The 16,259-nt window shown below is 43.1% G+C and overlaps 1 protein-coding gene across 11 annotated transcripts in view; it reads right to left on the minus strand.

Annotated features, from left to right (window-relative positions):
• LOC144773569 (uncharacterized) overlaps positions 1-16,259 on the minus strand; it is a 993,958-nt gene that overhangs the window by 30,885 nt on the left and 946,814 nt on the right. For all 11 annotated transcript variants that reach the window (XM_078658686.1, XM_078658677.1, XM_078658685.1 and 8 more), the window contains 2 exons: positions 15,485-15,514; positions 15,203-15,232 (listed from right to left, as the gene is read on the minus strand). In XM_078658686.1, the coding sequence (XP_078514812.1) occupies positions 15,215-15,232; positions 15,485-15,514 (48 nt within the window). In that variant the 3' untranslated portion in view covers positions 15,203-15,214. The remainder of the gene's footprint in view (positions 1-15,202; positions 15,233-15,484; positions 15,515-16,259) is intronic.

The raw sequence follows: 16,259 nt of genomic DNA on the forward strand, positions 1-16,259 counted from the left end.
ATATGGAATTTCAATGGTTTTGTGTGAGTAAAATAAGGTTTTTTAAATGCTAATTCCTAACTATATATGGTCTATAACCTATGGTTTTTTCAGTGAATTTTCAAGGTTTTGTAAATGCTAATTCCTAACTATATATGGTCTATAACCTATGGTTTTTTCAGTGAATTTCAATGGTTTTTTAATAGCAAATATCATAAGCTGTCGAATGTCAAGTACGTGGTAAGTGAAAACATTTTCGTGTTTATGCACACTGATCTGCTTTGAATGGTGCCCCCCCCTCATTTCTATTAGGAGTACTCTCTCTTTGCAGATAGTGAAAGGTAGTTAACGCAGGCCTTTGCCCCCGTTGTAATCCGTCGTGCCTGCTTCTCTCTCCATTTGATTGATTGTTATCCAAGTATTTACTGTTTTAGAATTAGTTCTCTTTGGTTCATTCTCTATTTACAAACAAACACAGAGTCGCAATACTCTGTTTAGTCTTTGCAGATAACGAAAAATCGTGTAAAAAAAAAGAAAAGGAATCGAGTAAAATCAGTAGGCCACTAATGGGATCTCTTTTTGACCTCGCTAAAATAGAAACATTAGGAACAACCCCTCATGACAAATACAAAACTAGTGAGATGAACTGAACTCCACACAATGATGGCTGCAAAACAGCTCGGCTCCGCCACCCACCCCGCCCAAAATAACGATAAAGAGCGGCTGCCATGATTGGTTGCGGAATGGCCACAACGGAGCTACGAAATGGTGGTGCTCTCATGCTAACCCCAGCTTCAGTCTGAAACATCCAGAAACACTGTAGACTACCAATTCGATCAGTTCCGGTAGCGCCCCAATGTAACCCGGTAGACAAGAACTAGCCCTCCCCTCTTTGACTGATGGTTCTTGTTCCCTGTCCCTTCTGTTGTCATTTAACAGAACTATTTAGCCTGCTGAAAGGGGTTGTGTTTCGACCGCTGGTTGGTGGAGACATTTTGACTATATTCTGGACCTGCGTTGTCGCGTAATGCGTCATATGACGCGCCGCGTTAGCGCATCCGGAAGTCATCCGGGGCGCGCAGCGCGTAACGTAAGCATAACAAGTCATGTGACTTGTTAATAAAACTTTTCATTGGTTCATTTTACTTTTCTTATTCTAATGATGAAAGCCTTGGTCATATCACCTAAAAATTACGCTTTTAATTACTTCCGAACATTATTTTTTCTTAAATATATGTTATAATGTTCCAGGCTAATGTACTTTCCCGGAAATTTTACAACTGTCCTGCAAGTAAAATATATTCTTTTTTCGAGAAAAAGAGCGTTTCTTCGTCCCATGACGGAGCCGTTGAGCAAAAGAGGGTCGACCTGCTGTCTTAGTCGCCGATACGCCTGAATATGAGATTCTTATCGATCACTTTATGTTGCAGGAATAGAAAACACAACAGCCCTTGACCATTTATCTTTACTGCGTTCCTTCGTATTATACCTTTTACCCTTCATGTAATTGGTCTCCTTTATTTCACTTGCCTTTTAATGATTCTAAAACAGTGACTATTATTAAAAACTTTACCAATGTATATACTACTACCATGTTTTCTTTTAAAAACCTTTATTGTGAAAATTTCATTATACAAATACGAGCCTATAACCACGTGGGCCTGCCACGGAGCAAACTGTAATCGTATATGATGAATAGACATTTACACTGTAGAGGAACGTAACGGGCGGGCCATTAGGTTGCAAGAACTAAGGTGTCTAACAGTTACGGAATCGGTGGACGTACATTTTATAATTAAAATACGACAGGGCCAGTTACAATAAAATTATCTAGATATACATTTGCGGGCAAGTACCATGGGTGACGTTAATTCGAATTTTCAACAGTACAGTAATCAATAACACATCAGAACTTAATATCAATAGGGATGTCGAAATATTCAATCAATTCTCGTCCCCGCCCGCCATGTGCTTCAAAAATGCATACGTATCTCGTGATTTCAAGGTTCTGCAACCAGTACACAACAAGGAGTTACGAGTCCCATTTATTCCGGCGCCATTTTGGGCGAGGACGGGCAGGTCCAGGATATAGTCAAAATGTCTCTACCAACCATCGACTATGATGATGTTCATATGCTGTATTTATTAGAGTTTTACAAAAAAGGGGGAGTGTGGCCCATTCGGACATGAGTGGGGTAAGGGCCCATATAGTTTATGAAAACAAGGAACCCACACTCAAAAACTTTTCATACCGTTATAACTCAGGATGAAGAAGGATAAACAAACCTGAATATGTTTATCTCGGCAATTACTTATGCCGTTTTATTCAAGAATTTTTGAAGTGAAAAAACGATTTATATCAAGAGAAGTCTCAATGTCTTGAACTTACTTGCCAAACACGTAAACTTATACAAATTCAAAAAAAATATACGTGAATGAACAAACATGTGAAAGAGTACATATGAGTTAAAGACTCAAATCCAACATAACATAATTGCGCAATAATTTGACAAAAACAAACATTTAGATTATGCAGAGCATAAAACAAATATGCATTACAAAAATAAGTGCAAAGGGAATACTCATTACATCATCATACAGTATTCAAAAAATAATTGACCGAAATGAAGCCTTTTGGTGTGCTTCCATATAACAAAACAACCTCTCGGTAGCAATGTTAACAGGCGTAATGTTCCTAACAGTCTTAATTACTTCTAAACTGGCTAGGATTTAATCCTGCACGCCTACGCGTTTCGAGTTTGGGAGGGGTCTTCTCAAACTCTCTTCAGGGCCAAATATATTCCATTCCCCTTTTGATGACCTATTGATAAAAACACAAAAATTGGAGGTACTTATTACTGAAAGCTCCCCTCAACCTGCTCAAGCTGCCTCTTTTGTACAACAATAAAAATAGACGTACCTCTAGGGATTTGAGGTAATTCAAATAGTCCAGAAAAATCTTGCAATTCAATACGGTGTGTGCGGTACTCTAAAAAGATTTACACAAAATTTAATGAAACCTTGGAAGTCGAATAGACCTTTAAGTACTGAATTAAATGTGAAAACGGCGTGTAGTTCCTACTTGCTTAACAGGTACAAGAGAAACCAATTTGGGCTGTAGTTCTCAAATGTGTAGATATCCGTTTTAAGCCAGGCGCGCTGTAAACAAATTGGGCGCATTACATATACACGAACAAGTTTCGCCAGATTATTCTGCGCAATTGGCATCTGTTGGAGGGGATGGGTTTCCCTCTACAAAAACCCATTTTTGCCATGAGGAAAAATTTGAGCGTTGGCCAACAAATCATAAGAGCCGATAGTTTCATTCAAAAACCCAAAAGTGATTTGATTTCCAAATGGAACCTCAAACCCATCACAGGCCACCATAAATGTGGTACTTGCGTGGCCTGCGCCAGTGTTGTAGAAGGAGATGAATTTTGCCACAATGGCATGAAATGGAGACACAGTTTACATACAAACTGTAAGAGTAAAAATGTAATTTACGGGATCCTGTGTACTTGCAACAAATTGTATATAGGCAAAACATGCCAACAGGTGAATGTCCGGATAACCCAACATCGCTCACGGCTTAAGAAAAAGGTTCCAAATGCACCAATGGTTGAACATTTTGCTAACGCAAACCACAAGGAAACTGATTTCAAATGGACCGTTCTGGCTGGAATGGATCCACAACACAAATCGCCTAATGTAGAGCAAGCCTTGTTGCGTAAAGAGGCATATCTAATAATGCGGTTCGATACAATTAATACCGGCCTCAATTCAATGAGTGAGCTGTCTAGGCTTTAATCCCCGCACCACAGCGGTCTTTGACTCATAGCCCGTGAATGGTGATAGATTCAGGTGACATGAATTTGACAATGAGCTTGTTTCACTACATGTCCCATAATGCCCCATTGCGGCGCCACAAAATTAATCCCACTCTGATTGGCTTAGCCTGATGAGGAGGGTCCTTTCATGCTTCTGAGAGCACCGACGCGCATTCACTGTGTCAGGAATGTGGCAGAAACGCTGGTTGCGGCGCTGACAGGTATGATAAACTGGAAACAGCAGCGCTTGCTGCTGCGCTGTTCCGCGCGTTCTTTGTTATTTAATATCTTATTTTCGGTAATGCCAGCCGAGCACAATCCTCGTAAACCTCACCGCGGCTTTGTTTTCATAGAACAGTCAGCACGCGTCCAACCGCTCACGAAACACAAAATGCTCTCTAAACAATCACCCGCGTTTGTTTACACAGAACCGCGGAAATAGAGAAAACTATCAAGAAGGGACCCGGATTAATTACTGAGTTCACCGCGAACTAAGAGACGCTTGAACTTCAAAACAACAAAAGCGCTACCAGTAAGTCATGTTTTTAACACATATGAATCTCTGGACAGCTTCAATATGAACCGCTTTTAATATATGTAATGCGCCCAATTTGTTTACAGCGCGCCTGGCTTAAAACGGATATCTACACATTTGAGAACTACAGCCCAAATTGGTTTCTCTTGTACCTGTTAAGCAGGTAGGAACTACACGCCGTTTTCACATTTAATTCAGTACTTAAAGGTCTATTCGACTTCCAGGGTTTCATTAAATTTTGTGTAAATCTTTTTAGAGTACCGCACAGACCGTATTGAATTGCAAGATTTTTCTGGACTATTTGAATTACCTCAAATCCCTAGAGGTACGTCTATTTTTATTGTTGTACAAAAGAGGCAGCTTGAGCAGGTTGAGGGGAGCTTTCAGTAATAAGTACCTCCAATTTTTGTGTTTTTATCAATAGGTCATCAAAAGGGGAATGGAATATATTTGGCCCTGAAGAGAGTTTGAGAAGACCCCTCCCAAACTCGAAACGCGTAGGCGTGCAGGATTAAATCCTAGCCAGTTTAGAAATAATTAAGACTGTTAGGAACATTACGCCTGTTAACATTGCTACCGAGAGGTTGTTTTGTTATATGGAAGCACACCAAAAGGCTTCATTACGGTCAATTATTTTTTGAATACTGTATGATGATGTAATGAGTATTCCCTTTGCACTTATTTTTGTAATGCATATTTGTTTTATGCTCTGCATAATCTAAATGTTTGTTTTTGTCAAATTATTGCGCAATTATGTTATGTTGGATTTGAGTCTTTAACTCATATGTACTCTTTCACATGTTTGTTCATTCACGTATATTTTTTTTGAATTTGTATAAGTTTACGTGTTTGGCAAGTAAGTTCAAGACATTGAGACTTCTCTTGATATAAATCGTTTTTTCACTTCAAAAATTCTTGAATAAAACGGCATAAGTAATTGCCGAGATAAACATATTCAGGTTTGTTTATCCTTCTTCATCCTGAGTTATAACGGTGTGAAAAGTTTTTGAGTGTGGGTTCCTTGTATTTATTAGAGTAACACTCATCTGTCCACATGAAATTAATTTACCACAATCTAAACATGTCATTTTAATCTTTCCAAAGTTCTTCTAAATATTTGGGACCATTTCCCTTGCCTCTGAAGCTCTCAGTGCCACTTCTTTGATGAATGTACTAGCAGGTCAGGGGTTCTCCTCCAAATCTCTCTTTTATGCAGCACTATAATTAATTGGTGCCACCTCTCCATATGACGATGCATGGTATAGTTACCACAACTATATTTTTTTTCAGTTCCTCTGGAGAGTTCATCGTGGCAGATGAAGCGTGTAACGTACCGGGCATTTACCTTTTTTTGCATGCACAGGAAAGGAAAAAAAAATCGAGCGTCCGAGTTCTAAGGTGTCCCAGGGCCATTTTAGTGGACCAGGCCCAAATCCAAAGAACAGGCCGCCATTTTGAGAGTCCTCTTGCAGCCGCCTGTCGCTATAACATCAAGAGCAGCCGAAACTCAGCTGAATGGCAACTGAAACGGTAAATGGGCGCCCCACTACATTTCAGCATTGTAGGATGACCACACCAGTACAGCAACTTGCTAGACATCACCTCGGTGCCATCCGGATCTCGGCGCCCCACTGCAGATGAAGTGCCTCTCAACTATGAAACCACCACGGTGACATCCGGATCTTGGCGCGTTGTGCTGCCTTCGGCCTATTCGCACATCGGTCCGCTACTGACGCCATCTCACAGGCTAATGGGGTGACCCACGCCGAGTTTCAGCATTGTAGGATGACCACACCAACTTGCTAGACATCACCTCGGTGCCATCCGAATCTTGGCATCTCAACGCCTAGTGGTATCTTCCATACAGAAAATATTGTTACGCTGCCTTTGGCCCCATTCGCACATCAGTCCGCAACTTAGACATCACCTCGGTGCCATCCGGATCTTGGCATCTCAGCGCCTTGTGGTGTCAGTCAGAAAATATTGTTGCGCTGCCTTTGGCCCCATTCGCACATCAGTCCGCTACTGACACCATCTCACAGGCCAATAGGGCGCCCCACGCCGACTTTTACCATTGTACGATGGCCACACCAGTGGCACAACTTGCTAGACATCACCTCGGTGCCATCCGAATCTTGGCATCTCAACGCCTAGTGGTATCTTCCATACAGAAAATCTTGTTACGCTACCTTTGGCCCCATTCGCACATCGGTCCGCAACTTAGACATCACCTCGGTGCCATCCGGATCTTGGCATCTCAGCGCCTTGTGGTGTCTTCTACTCCGAAAATATAGTAGAAAATATTGTTGCGCTGCCTTTGGCCCCATTCACACATCAGTCCGCTACTGACACCATCTCACAGGCCAACAGGGCGCCCCACGCCGACTTTTACCATTGTACGATGGCCACACCAGTGCCACAACTTGCTAGACACCACCTCGGTGCCATCCGGATCTTGGCATCTCAGCGCCTTGTGGTGTCTTCAAATCAGAAAATATTGTTGCGCTGCCTTTGGCCCCATTCACACATCAGTCCGCTACTGACACCATCTCACAGGCCAACGGGGCGCCCCACGCCGACTTTCAACATTGTAGGATGGCCACAGAAGTGCGACAACTTACTAGACACCACCTCGGTGCCATCCGGATCTTGGCGCGTTGTGCTGCCTTCGGCCTATTCGCACATCGGTCCGCTACTGACGCAAACTCACAGGCCAACGGGGCGCCCCACGCCGACTTTCAGCATTGTAGGATGGCCACACCAGTGCGGCAACTTGCTACACACCACCTCGGTGCCATCCGGATCTTGGCATCTCAGCGCCTTGTGGTGTCTTCTACTCCGGAAATATAGTAGAAAATATTGTTGCGCTGCCTTTGGCCCCATTCACACATCAGTCCGCTACTGACACCATCTCACAGGCCAACGGGGCGCCCCACGCCGACTTTCAACATTGTAGGATGGCCACAGAAGTGCGACAACTTACTAGACACCACCTCTGTGCCATCCGGATCTTGGCGCGTTGTGCTGCCTTCGGCCTATTCGCACATCGGTCCGCTACTGACGCAAACTCACAGGCCAACGGGGCGCCCCACGCCGACTTTCAGCATTGTAGGATGGCCACACCAGTGCGGCAACTTGCTACACACCACCTCGGTGCCATCCGGATCTTGGCATCTCAGCGCCTAGTGGTGTCTTCTATTCCGAAAATATTGTTGCGCTGCCTTCGGCCCCATTCACACATCGGTCCGCTACTGACGCCATCTCACAGGCCAACGGGGCGCCCCACGCCGACTTTCAGCATTGTAGGATGGCCACACCAGTGCGGCAACTTACTAGACACCACCTCGGTGCCATCCGGATCTTGGCGCGTTGTGCTGCCTTCGGCCTATTCGCACATCGGTCCGCTACTGACGCAAACTCACAGGCCAACGGGGCGCCCCACGCCGACTTTCAGCATTGTAGGATGGCCACACCAGTGCGGCAACTTACTAGACACCACCTCGGTGCCATCCGGATCTTGGCGCGTTGTGCTGCCTTCGGCCTATTCGCACATCGGTCCGCTACTGACGCAAACTCACAGGCCAACGGGGCGCCCCACGCCGACTTTCAGCATTGTTGGATGGCCACACCAGTGCGGCAACTTACTAGACACCACCTCGGTGCCATCCGGATCTTGGCGCGTTGTGCTGCCTTCGGCCTATTCGCACATCGGTCCGCTAATGACGCAAACTCACAGGCCAATGGGGCGCCCCACGCCGACTTTCAGCATTGTAGGATGGCCACACCAGTGCTGCAACTTGCTGGACACCACCTCGGTGCCATCCGGATCTTGGCGCGTTGTATTGCCTTCGGCCTATTCGCACATCGGTCCGCTACTGACGCCGCCTCACGTGCCAACGTATTTTCTCCGCATTTTACACCCTATGCCGCATAACAGGTCATGTGACTTGTTTATAAAACTTTTCATTGGTTCATTTTACTTTTGGTTTCCTAATGATGGAAGGCTTGATCATGTGACCTAAAAACAACACTTTTCATTGGATGAAAACTTTTTTTTTCCCCAAACGATGAAAGCCGCACCTTGTTTCTGGATGTTTCAGACTGAAGCTGGCGTCAGCATGAGAGCACCACCATCTCGTAGCTCAGTCGTGGTCATTCCGCGAGCAATCATGGCAGCCGCTCCCCACCAGAAGCCTGCAGGAGTCGGAGCCCCAAAACTTTTGATGAATTCTCAAGGCGGAGGGGACGCTTTCGAGAATGGGGTCCAAGACCTAGCAGACAAGCGTCCGATTTCCAAGGTGTCCCAGGGCCATTTCAGTGGACCAGGCCCAAAAAGGAAACAGCCTGCCGCCATTTTGAGAGTCCTGTGACAGCCGCCTATCGCTGCACCGCAAGAGTGGGCGCAACTCAGCTGAATTGCGGCTTTTGACACAGTGGACCAAAAACGGACGGAATGGCAACTGAAACGGTAAAGGGGCGCCCCACTACAGCAGACGAGCCTCCACCTGGGGAGGCCCGTTCACGCCGCCTCCCCCGGGGCGCCCCACGCCGTTATTCGGAGCAGCATTGTAGGATACCAAAACCAGTGCGGCAACTTACTGGACATCACCATGGTGCCATCGTTCTGCTGCCTTGGAACTATTCGCGCAACAGTTTGCTACTGATGACCCACCCCCCGCGACGCCCCATGCCGTTATTTGCTGGGTGGCAACTTACTAGACATCACTTTCGTGTCATCTAGATTTCGGCGCGTTCTGCTGCCTTGGAACTATTCGCACAACAGTTTGCTACTGATGACCCACCCCCCGCGACGCCCCACGCCGGAAATCTGGACGTTGTGCTGCGTTGGGACTATTCGCACAGCCGACCGCTACTTCGTTGTTTTTCCCTAAAAATGTTTATATGTTATTACTATTTTTGTTTTCTTGTATATATTTATAAATTATTAAAGTTTTATAATCTTACTACTTTGTCGGAGTGCTATATATATTTAATGTGACACATAATTGTAAAAACTTTGATGTACAAAGAGTCATCCCTGGAATCTTCCGCTTCAGGCTCGGTCCCCTCCCCAATCACAATACAGGATGGTTTTCAGATAATAGCAACGCTTCTGCTGTGACGGATCTCATCCAGTGTGGGCCTTGATCTACTATAACTCCTTTGAAGAGGGGTGATTCATTACAGCTGTGGCCATAAACTACATCTGCAGGGCTAGCTGATACCCTAGGACCCGCCTGGACAATCGGACACAGAGGAAAAGGAGTGTCAGAGGGTGCGGTAGTGAATAGGGCGAAAGGGAGGTGTCGGGCGGGCACAGGGTGTGATTCTCAGGGAAGAGCAGCGCAGATGGGGGGAGGTTTATTACCCATGCATTAGACAGAGAGCGGGGGTGACCACTGCCTGGGGGAGATGCTTGCGAGGGTGGGGAGCCATGCTAAGGATCGACAGCGTGCACAGAGTGGGTCTGGTCAAGGCATCTAAAATGGCTGCCGTGCACGACAAAAGTGTGGCATTTGAAAAAAGACAAGAAGGCGCAGACAATGTTTTTCAACACTTCCTGATTTCCTTCGAATCGAACGTTAACAGACGTTGGGGCATATTACCAAAGTTAAGCGATATTTATCCCTAACGATGCTTAGCAACGATTTTTTTACCGTCAGAAATTATCGCAGATAAACCTTGCTATTATCAAGGTTTATCGGGAATACGATAAAAAACGACCGCAATGCATTAATATCGCTGAAAACTCAGCGATATTCATGCATTACCGAGCTAATGCTCTTAACCATGTTATCCACCTCCCATTGGATAACATGGCTAAGAACTGCTCAGGGCAGGTGGTAGCTTTTGGAGATATTCGCACTTATCTCGAATATTTCCAAAAGTTGATAATAGGAGATAGCGATGTTAGCGACTGTTTCCAGTCGCTAACATCTTGGCATACCCACTTTGCATGTCATTAGTGATAAATATCACTCACATGCAAAGTGGGGCCCAAGATGGTCGCTATCTTCTACTAGCCGTCGCTAACTGGTGTTAGCAACAGCTAGGTAATACACATATAATTTTATCTCCGCGAAGCGGAGCGCTGTTACAGATATATATCTTGTTTTTGAACGTTAATTTCTCAAAATGCACTGAAGCACATATATTGAGACCTAGCAAAGGCACATCGGGCTACCAGTCCCTACAATTTTGCCAAGTTTCGTGCAAATCCATTCAGCTGTTCGATCCTACCGAGAGACAAGATGGCGGCCGCTACGGACTGTTTGGAATGTTTACAGACACCGGAGAGCCAATCAGCTTCGCTTCGCAAAGCTCCGTAACGCGAAAAGTACGCGAAGCGGTGCGGTGTTACAGATATATATCTTTTTTTGAACGTTAATTTCTCAAAATCCACTGGAGCACATATATTGAGATCTAGCAAAGGCACATCGGGCTACCAGTCCCTACAATTTTGCCAAGTTTCGTGCAAATCCATTCAGCTTATTATTATTATTTTTATTTTTTTTTGCCCCGCGGGGCCCTTTTAAAACCTCCACATCAAACCTAGGGGGTCAGCGACAATGTACTATGCCCCCTTATGGTCATTTGCCCCTTCGCTTTGGCCTCCTCTTGTCTCTCGATCCTACCGAGAGACAAGATGGCGGCCTCTACAGACTGTTTGGAATGTTGACAGACGCCGGAGAACCAATCAGCTTCGCTTCACAAAGCTCCGCCCAGTCCGCTGTTACAGATATATATCTTTTTTTAAACGTTAATTTCTCAAAATCCACTGGAGCACATATATTGAGACCTACAAAAGGCACATCGGGCTACCAGTCCCTACAATTTTGCCAAGTTTCGTACAAATCCATTCAGCCGTTCGGGCTAAAAGTGAGGCCAACCGCCCTATGGAAATTAACATGGAAAAACGCGTTTTGGGACCCCCCTTTTTTCTCGGCCCCCCCCTTGACGAACCCCCCCAAAATTTTCAGGGGCTGCTCAGAAACAAAATGTGCCATTTTCCTGAAAATTTCAGCCAATTCCGTCCACAAACGCCAAAGTTATTAGACATAGAATTTTCAAAAAACCCATAGAGAAAAAATCCTAACTATATATACCTACTGGCGACCGCCAGTAGGTAATATATATATATATATGAATATATATTACCTACTGGCGATCGCCAGTAGGTATATATAGTTAGGACCTAGTTACCATAGGGAATCCCCAACATTCTATTGGGATTAACTTTGGCGCCGATTGAGGAATCTACGCGTAAATTTCCTTAAAATTGCTTCGCTCCGGTCCGCTCCTTCTCTAAAAGGTTCGGGGGGATTCGTCAAGCGGGGGCCGAGAAAAAAGGGGGGTTCCAAAACGTGTTTTCCCCATGTTAATTTCCATAGGTACATTTAGACACTGCTACAGCCCAAACGGCTAAATGGAATTACACCAAACTTGGCAAAATGGTAGGGCCTGGTATGCAGATGTGCCTTTGCTATGTTTGGTGAAAATCCCTCCAGTAGGTCTTGAGAAAATTGAATTTGAAATTTTTCAAATGGCATTTTCTCTTGGACCTTTAGACACGGCTACAGCCAGAACGGCTGAACGGAATTACAATAAACTTGGCAAATGGTAGGGACAGGTATGCAGTAGTGCCTTTTCTATATTTGGTGAAAATCCCTCCAGTAGTTGTTGAGAATTTGAATTTGACCAAAGTATACATCGATATGCGCTCAACATTCTATTGGGAATAACTTTGGCGCTGATTGAGGAATCTGTGTGTAATTTTCCAGAATTTTGGCCAGCTCCGCTCCGCTCCTTTCCTGAAAGGTTCGGGGGAATTCATCAAGCGGGGGCAGAAAGTGGGGTCCCAAAACGTGTTTTCCCCATGTTAATTTCCATAGGGACCTTTAGACACGGCTACAGCCCGAACAGCTGAATGGAATTACACCAAACTTGGCAAAATGGTAGGGCCTGGTATGCAGATGTGCCTTTGCTATGTTAGGTGAAAATCCCTCCAGTAGTTCTTGAGAAAATTGAATTTGAAATTTTTCAAATGGCATTTTCTATGGGACCTTTAGACACGGCTACAGCCCGAACGGCTGAACGGAATTACACCAAACTTGGCAAAATGGTAGGGACAGGTATGCGGTAGTGCATTTTCTATATTTGGTGAAAATCCCTCCATCAAATTGAATTTGGGCAAATTATATATCTATATGCGCTCACCGTACGCGCACCGTACACGTACGTGCGCGTACCCTTACGTGCGCGAGCGAGTTTCTGATTGGCTGGCAGTCGACTGTCAACATTCCAAACTGTCCAAACCAGGAAGTGTTGGCCACCATCTTGTTTTTCAGGAGAACTGAGGCACAAGAGAGCCCAAAACAAGAGTGGAAAACACAAAAAGGGGGCAGGGTAGAGACCCCCAACTCTCCAGCCCTTCTCAGGGGGTCCAAAAAGGACCCCCAAGGGCAAAAAATATTCAATTAAAAAAAATTCAATAAAAATGGTGGGGTACGAGCATCGTACGCGTACGGCACGCGTACCGTGCGCGTATCCCACGATTTACAAAAAAAATAAAAGAAATGTTGCACTTGGTGGTCCTTCTGGGACTCCCTGAGAAGGGCTAGGGGGTCAGGGGGTCTCAACCCTGCCCCCTTTTCTCGTTTTCCACTCTTGCTTTGTGCTCTCTTGTGCCTCACTTCTCCTGAGAAACAAGATGGCTGCTCAGGTGGTCCCAGAAGGATAATAACATATATAAACGTTATCCGCTAATAGAATTAGCATTTACAAAACCTTTGAAATTTATTGAAAAAAAAATATAGGTTTCACACCTCATATCGTTAGGAATTAGCATTTAAAAAACCTTGCAAGTTCACTGAAAAAACCATAGGTTTCAAGCCTTATATAGTTAGGAATAAGCATTTAAAAAACCTTGCAAATTCACTAAAAAGAACATAGGTTTCAGGCCTTATATAGTTAGGAATTAGCATTTAAAAAACCTTGCAAATTCACTTAAAAACCCATAGGTTTCAGGCCTTATATAGTTAGGAATTAGCATTTTAAAAATCTTGCAAATTCACTTAAAAAACCATAGGTTTCAGGCCTTATATAGTTAGGAAATAGCATTTAAAAAACTATTGAAATTGCTCCTATATAGTTAGTTGTACTAACTATATTTCGCGCACCCCCAATCCACTGCTGATAATGTCACATATTACATCATTCATGACATGGTCAGTGACATCACTGAAGACATCACTGATGACATCTCAAATGACATCATTGATGACATCACTGATGACATCTCATTTGACATCACTGATCACATCACTGAGGATATAATTTATGTGATAATACGATGCACCTCCTCACACTCTAATATAACCTTTGATACACCCAGAGTTAAATACAGACTACCATTCTTGAAACCATTGACACACCAATACCAGTTACTACATACTACGCACTCACTGATTCCTAGGTCTACACACACATTCACTCATTCACCCATAGAATCACTCATACATACAGTCACTCATCAATACAACACTATCATATGCACTCATACACCTATACAGACACTCACACACTGCCACTCATCCATGGAGTTACTTACACACCTAGTCAGTCATGCAAAGAATCAAACACACTTCCATTTCCTCAACTATACAGTTATACACACAACACCTTACTTATTCAAACATATACTAACACATACTTACTCTCTTATACAATCACTGATACAAGTACACAATGATCCATACAGCAACTCGCACATTCACTGGCTCTCATGTATAGTCATTTATATATGCCAACTCTCACATGCACTGTGTTTTACATATGTACCTACTTGGACATGCAGCACTGAGATATTCATTCACTCACCAACACACCCATGCACACAGTCAACCGCCCATATAGCTGTTTCCACATGCACTCATACACCTAGTGAATCAACTGCTCACACATCTATGCACAGAGTCACACACCTCCCAGCCACCCACACACACACACACGCAGTCTCCCATTCAAATACTTGGGCAACCAATCAATAACCCATATAGCCACTCATATAGCTACTGATCAACACATGCAGCAGCTTACACAACAACAGACATACTGATGCACACATTCAGACAGTTTAGTCACTAACCCATGCATTTAGTAAGACACATTTAATCACTCACTCATACAGTCAGTCACGCACCTAATAAATCCTTCATCCAGACATTTATACATCCACTCATTCTTGAATATGTAAAACATATTTGAATTTTACAGAAACACAGTCACTGGATGATGTCATCAGTGATGTCATCAGTGATGTCAAATGAGATGTCATCAGTGATGTCATTTGAGATGTCATCAGTGATGTCACTGACAATGTCATGAATGATGTAATATGTGACATCATCAGCAGTGGATTGCGGGTGCGCGAAATATAGTTAGTACAACTAACTATATAGCAGCATTTTCAATGGTTTTTAAAATGCTAATTCCTAACTATATAAGGCCTGAAACCTATGGTTTTTCAAGTGATATATATATATATATATATATATATATATATATGTATTTAGGTAAGCACTTACACATACTCACACACACAAAAACACACATATATATATATATATATTCACACACATATATATACACTCACATGTTTACAAATACACACTCATACATATCTTTGTGGATACATTCACAGACACATTTACATATCTAACAAAATCAAAACCATCATGGGCTACTACATTCATTTTACATTTTTCATTCCCATAATCCTTTCATCAAGCCCTTTTTGAGCAAATATTGTACAAAAGATATACAGTCTTTCATAATCCCTTAGATTGTAAATATGTCCTACCTCAGCTACTTTTTAATAGGATCCTGGAGTCTAGAAAAGCAATTCAGGAGACAAAAACAAATTAAAAATATATATTGAAACCCACATATAAAAATACTTATCTACGTATATACACACAAATACACATTTACATATCTAACAAAAACAAAACCATCTTGGGCTACTACATTCATTTTACATATTGCATTCCCATAATCCTTTCATCAAACGCTTTTTGAGCAAATAATGTACAAAAGATATACAGTCTATCATAATCCTTTAAAGATTGTAAAGATGTCCCACCTCGGGTACTGTTCCATAGGATCCTGAAGTCTAGAAAAGCAATTCAGTAGACAAACACAAATTTAAAATATATTTCATACCACATATAAAAATACTTTTCCAAAATATGATTTTCTGCTCAGAAAAGACAACCAAACACATTCTGTTATGAATGATACATACATCCCTTCACCAATGCTTGAACTCCTTGGTATACATTAATATGATAATAGATGATAAAAGAACATTGCGCCCCAATGCGCAAACACATCTTTGTGTTCCCAGGGTCCAAAAGGAAAGAAGAGGAGGTTGCTCCTTTTCTTTTCTGACCACTAAATTCTGGAACCATTGCCTATGACCCTACGTTTTGTTCCTTCCGAATCATTTCTTCACAAACTTCTGAAGACTTCTCTTTTTGATGCATACATTTTCTGTTGAGGTTTAACTAGTCTTCTTCTCTTATACAATTGGACGGCTAACGCTGGACACTTCTTTGGTAGCAGCTACATGCTTTATAAATGTTATCATAGTGTTTTATATTGTATAATATACCTGGACTCTGATCTATTTAGCTCCTTTTCCCTTTCACTCTGTATCAATCTCACAGGGCCAGAATATATTTATTTACTTATTTTCTCATCCCCATTGGACATTTTTTTGGGGGGGTGGGAATTATATGACAACCTGGTATATGGAATCTTTCCTTCTTATAGCTCTTTGATACTGCAATATTCTCTTGTACACCGATAATATTGTACTGCCTATATATACTTTGGAGCAAGAACATTGCAGCATA

This window comes from Lissotriton helveticus, chromosome 8, assembly GCF_964261635.1.
Source record: "Lissotriton helveticus chromosome 8, aLisHel1.1, whole genome shotgun sequence".
Lineage (NCBI taxonomy): Eukaryota > Metazoa > Chordata > Amphibia > Caudata > Salamandridae > Lissotriton > Lissotriton helveticus.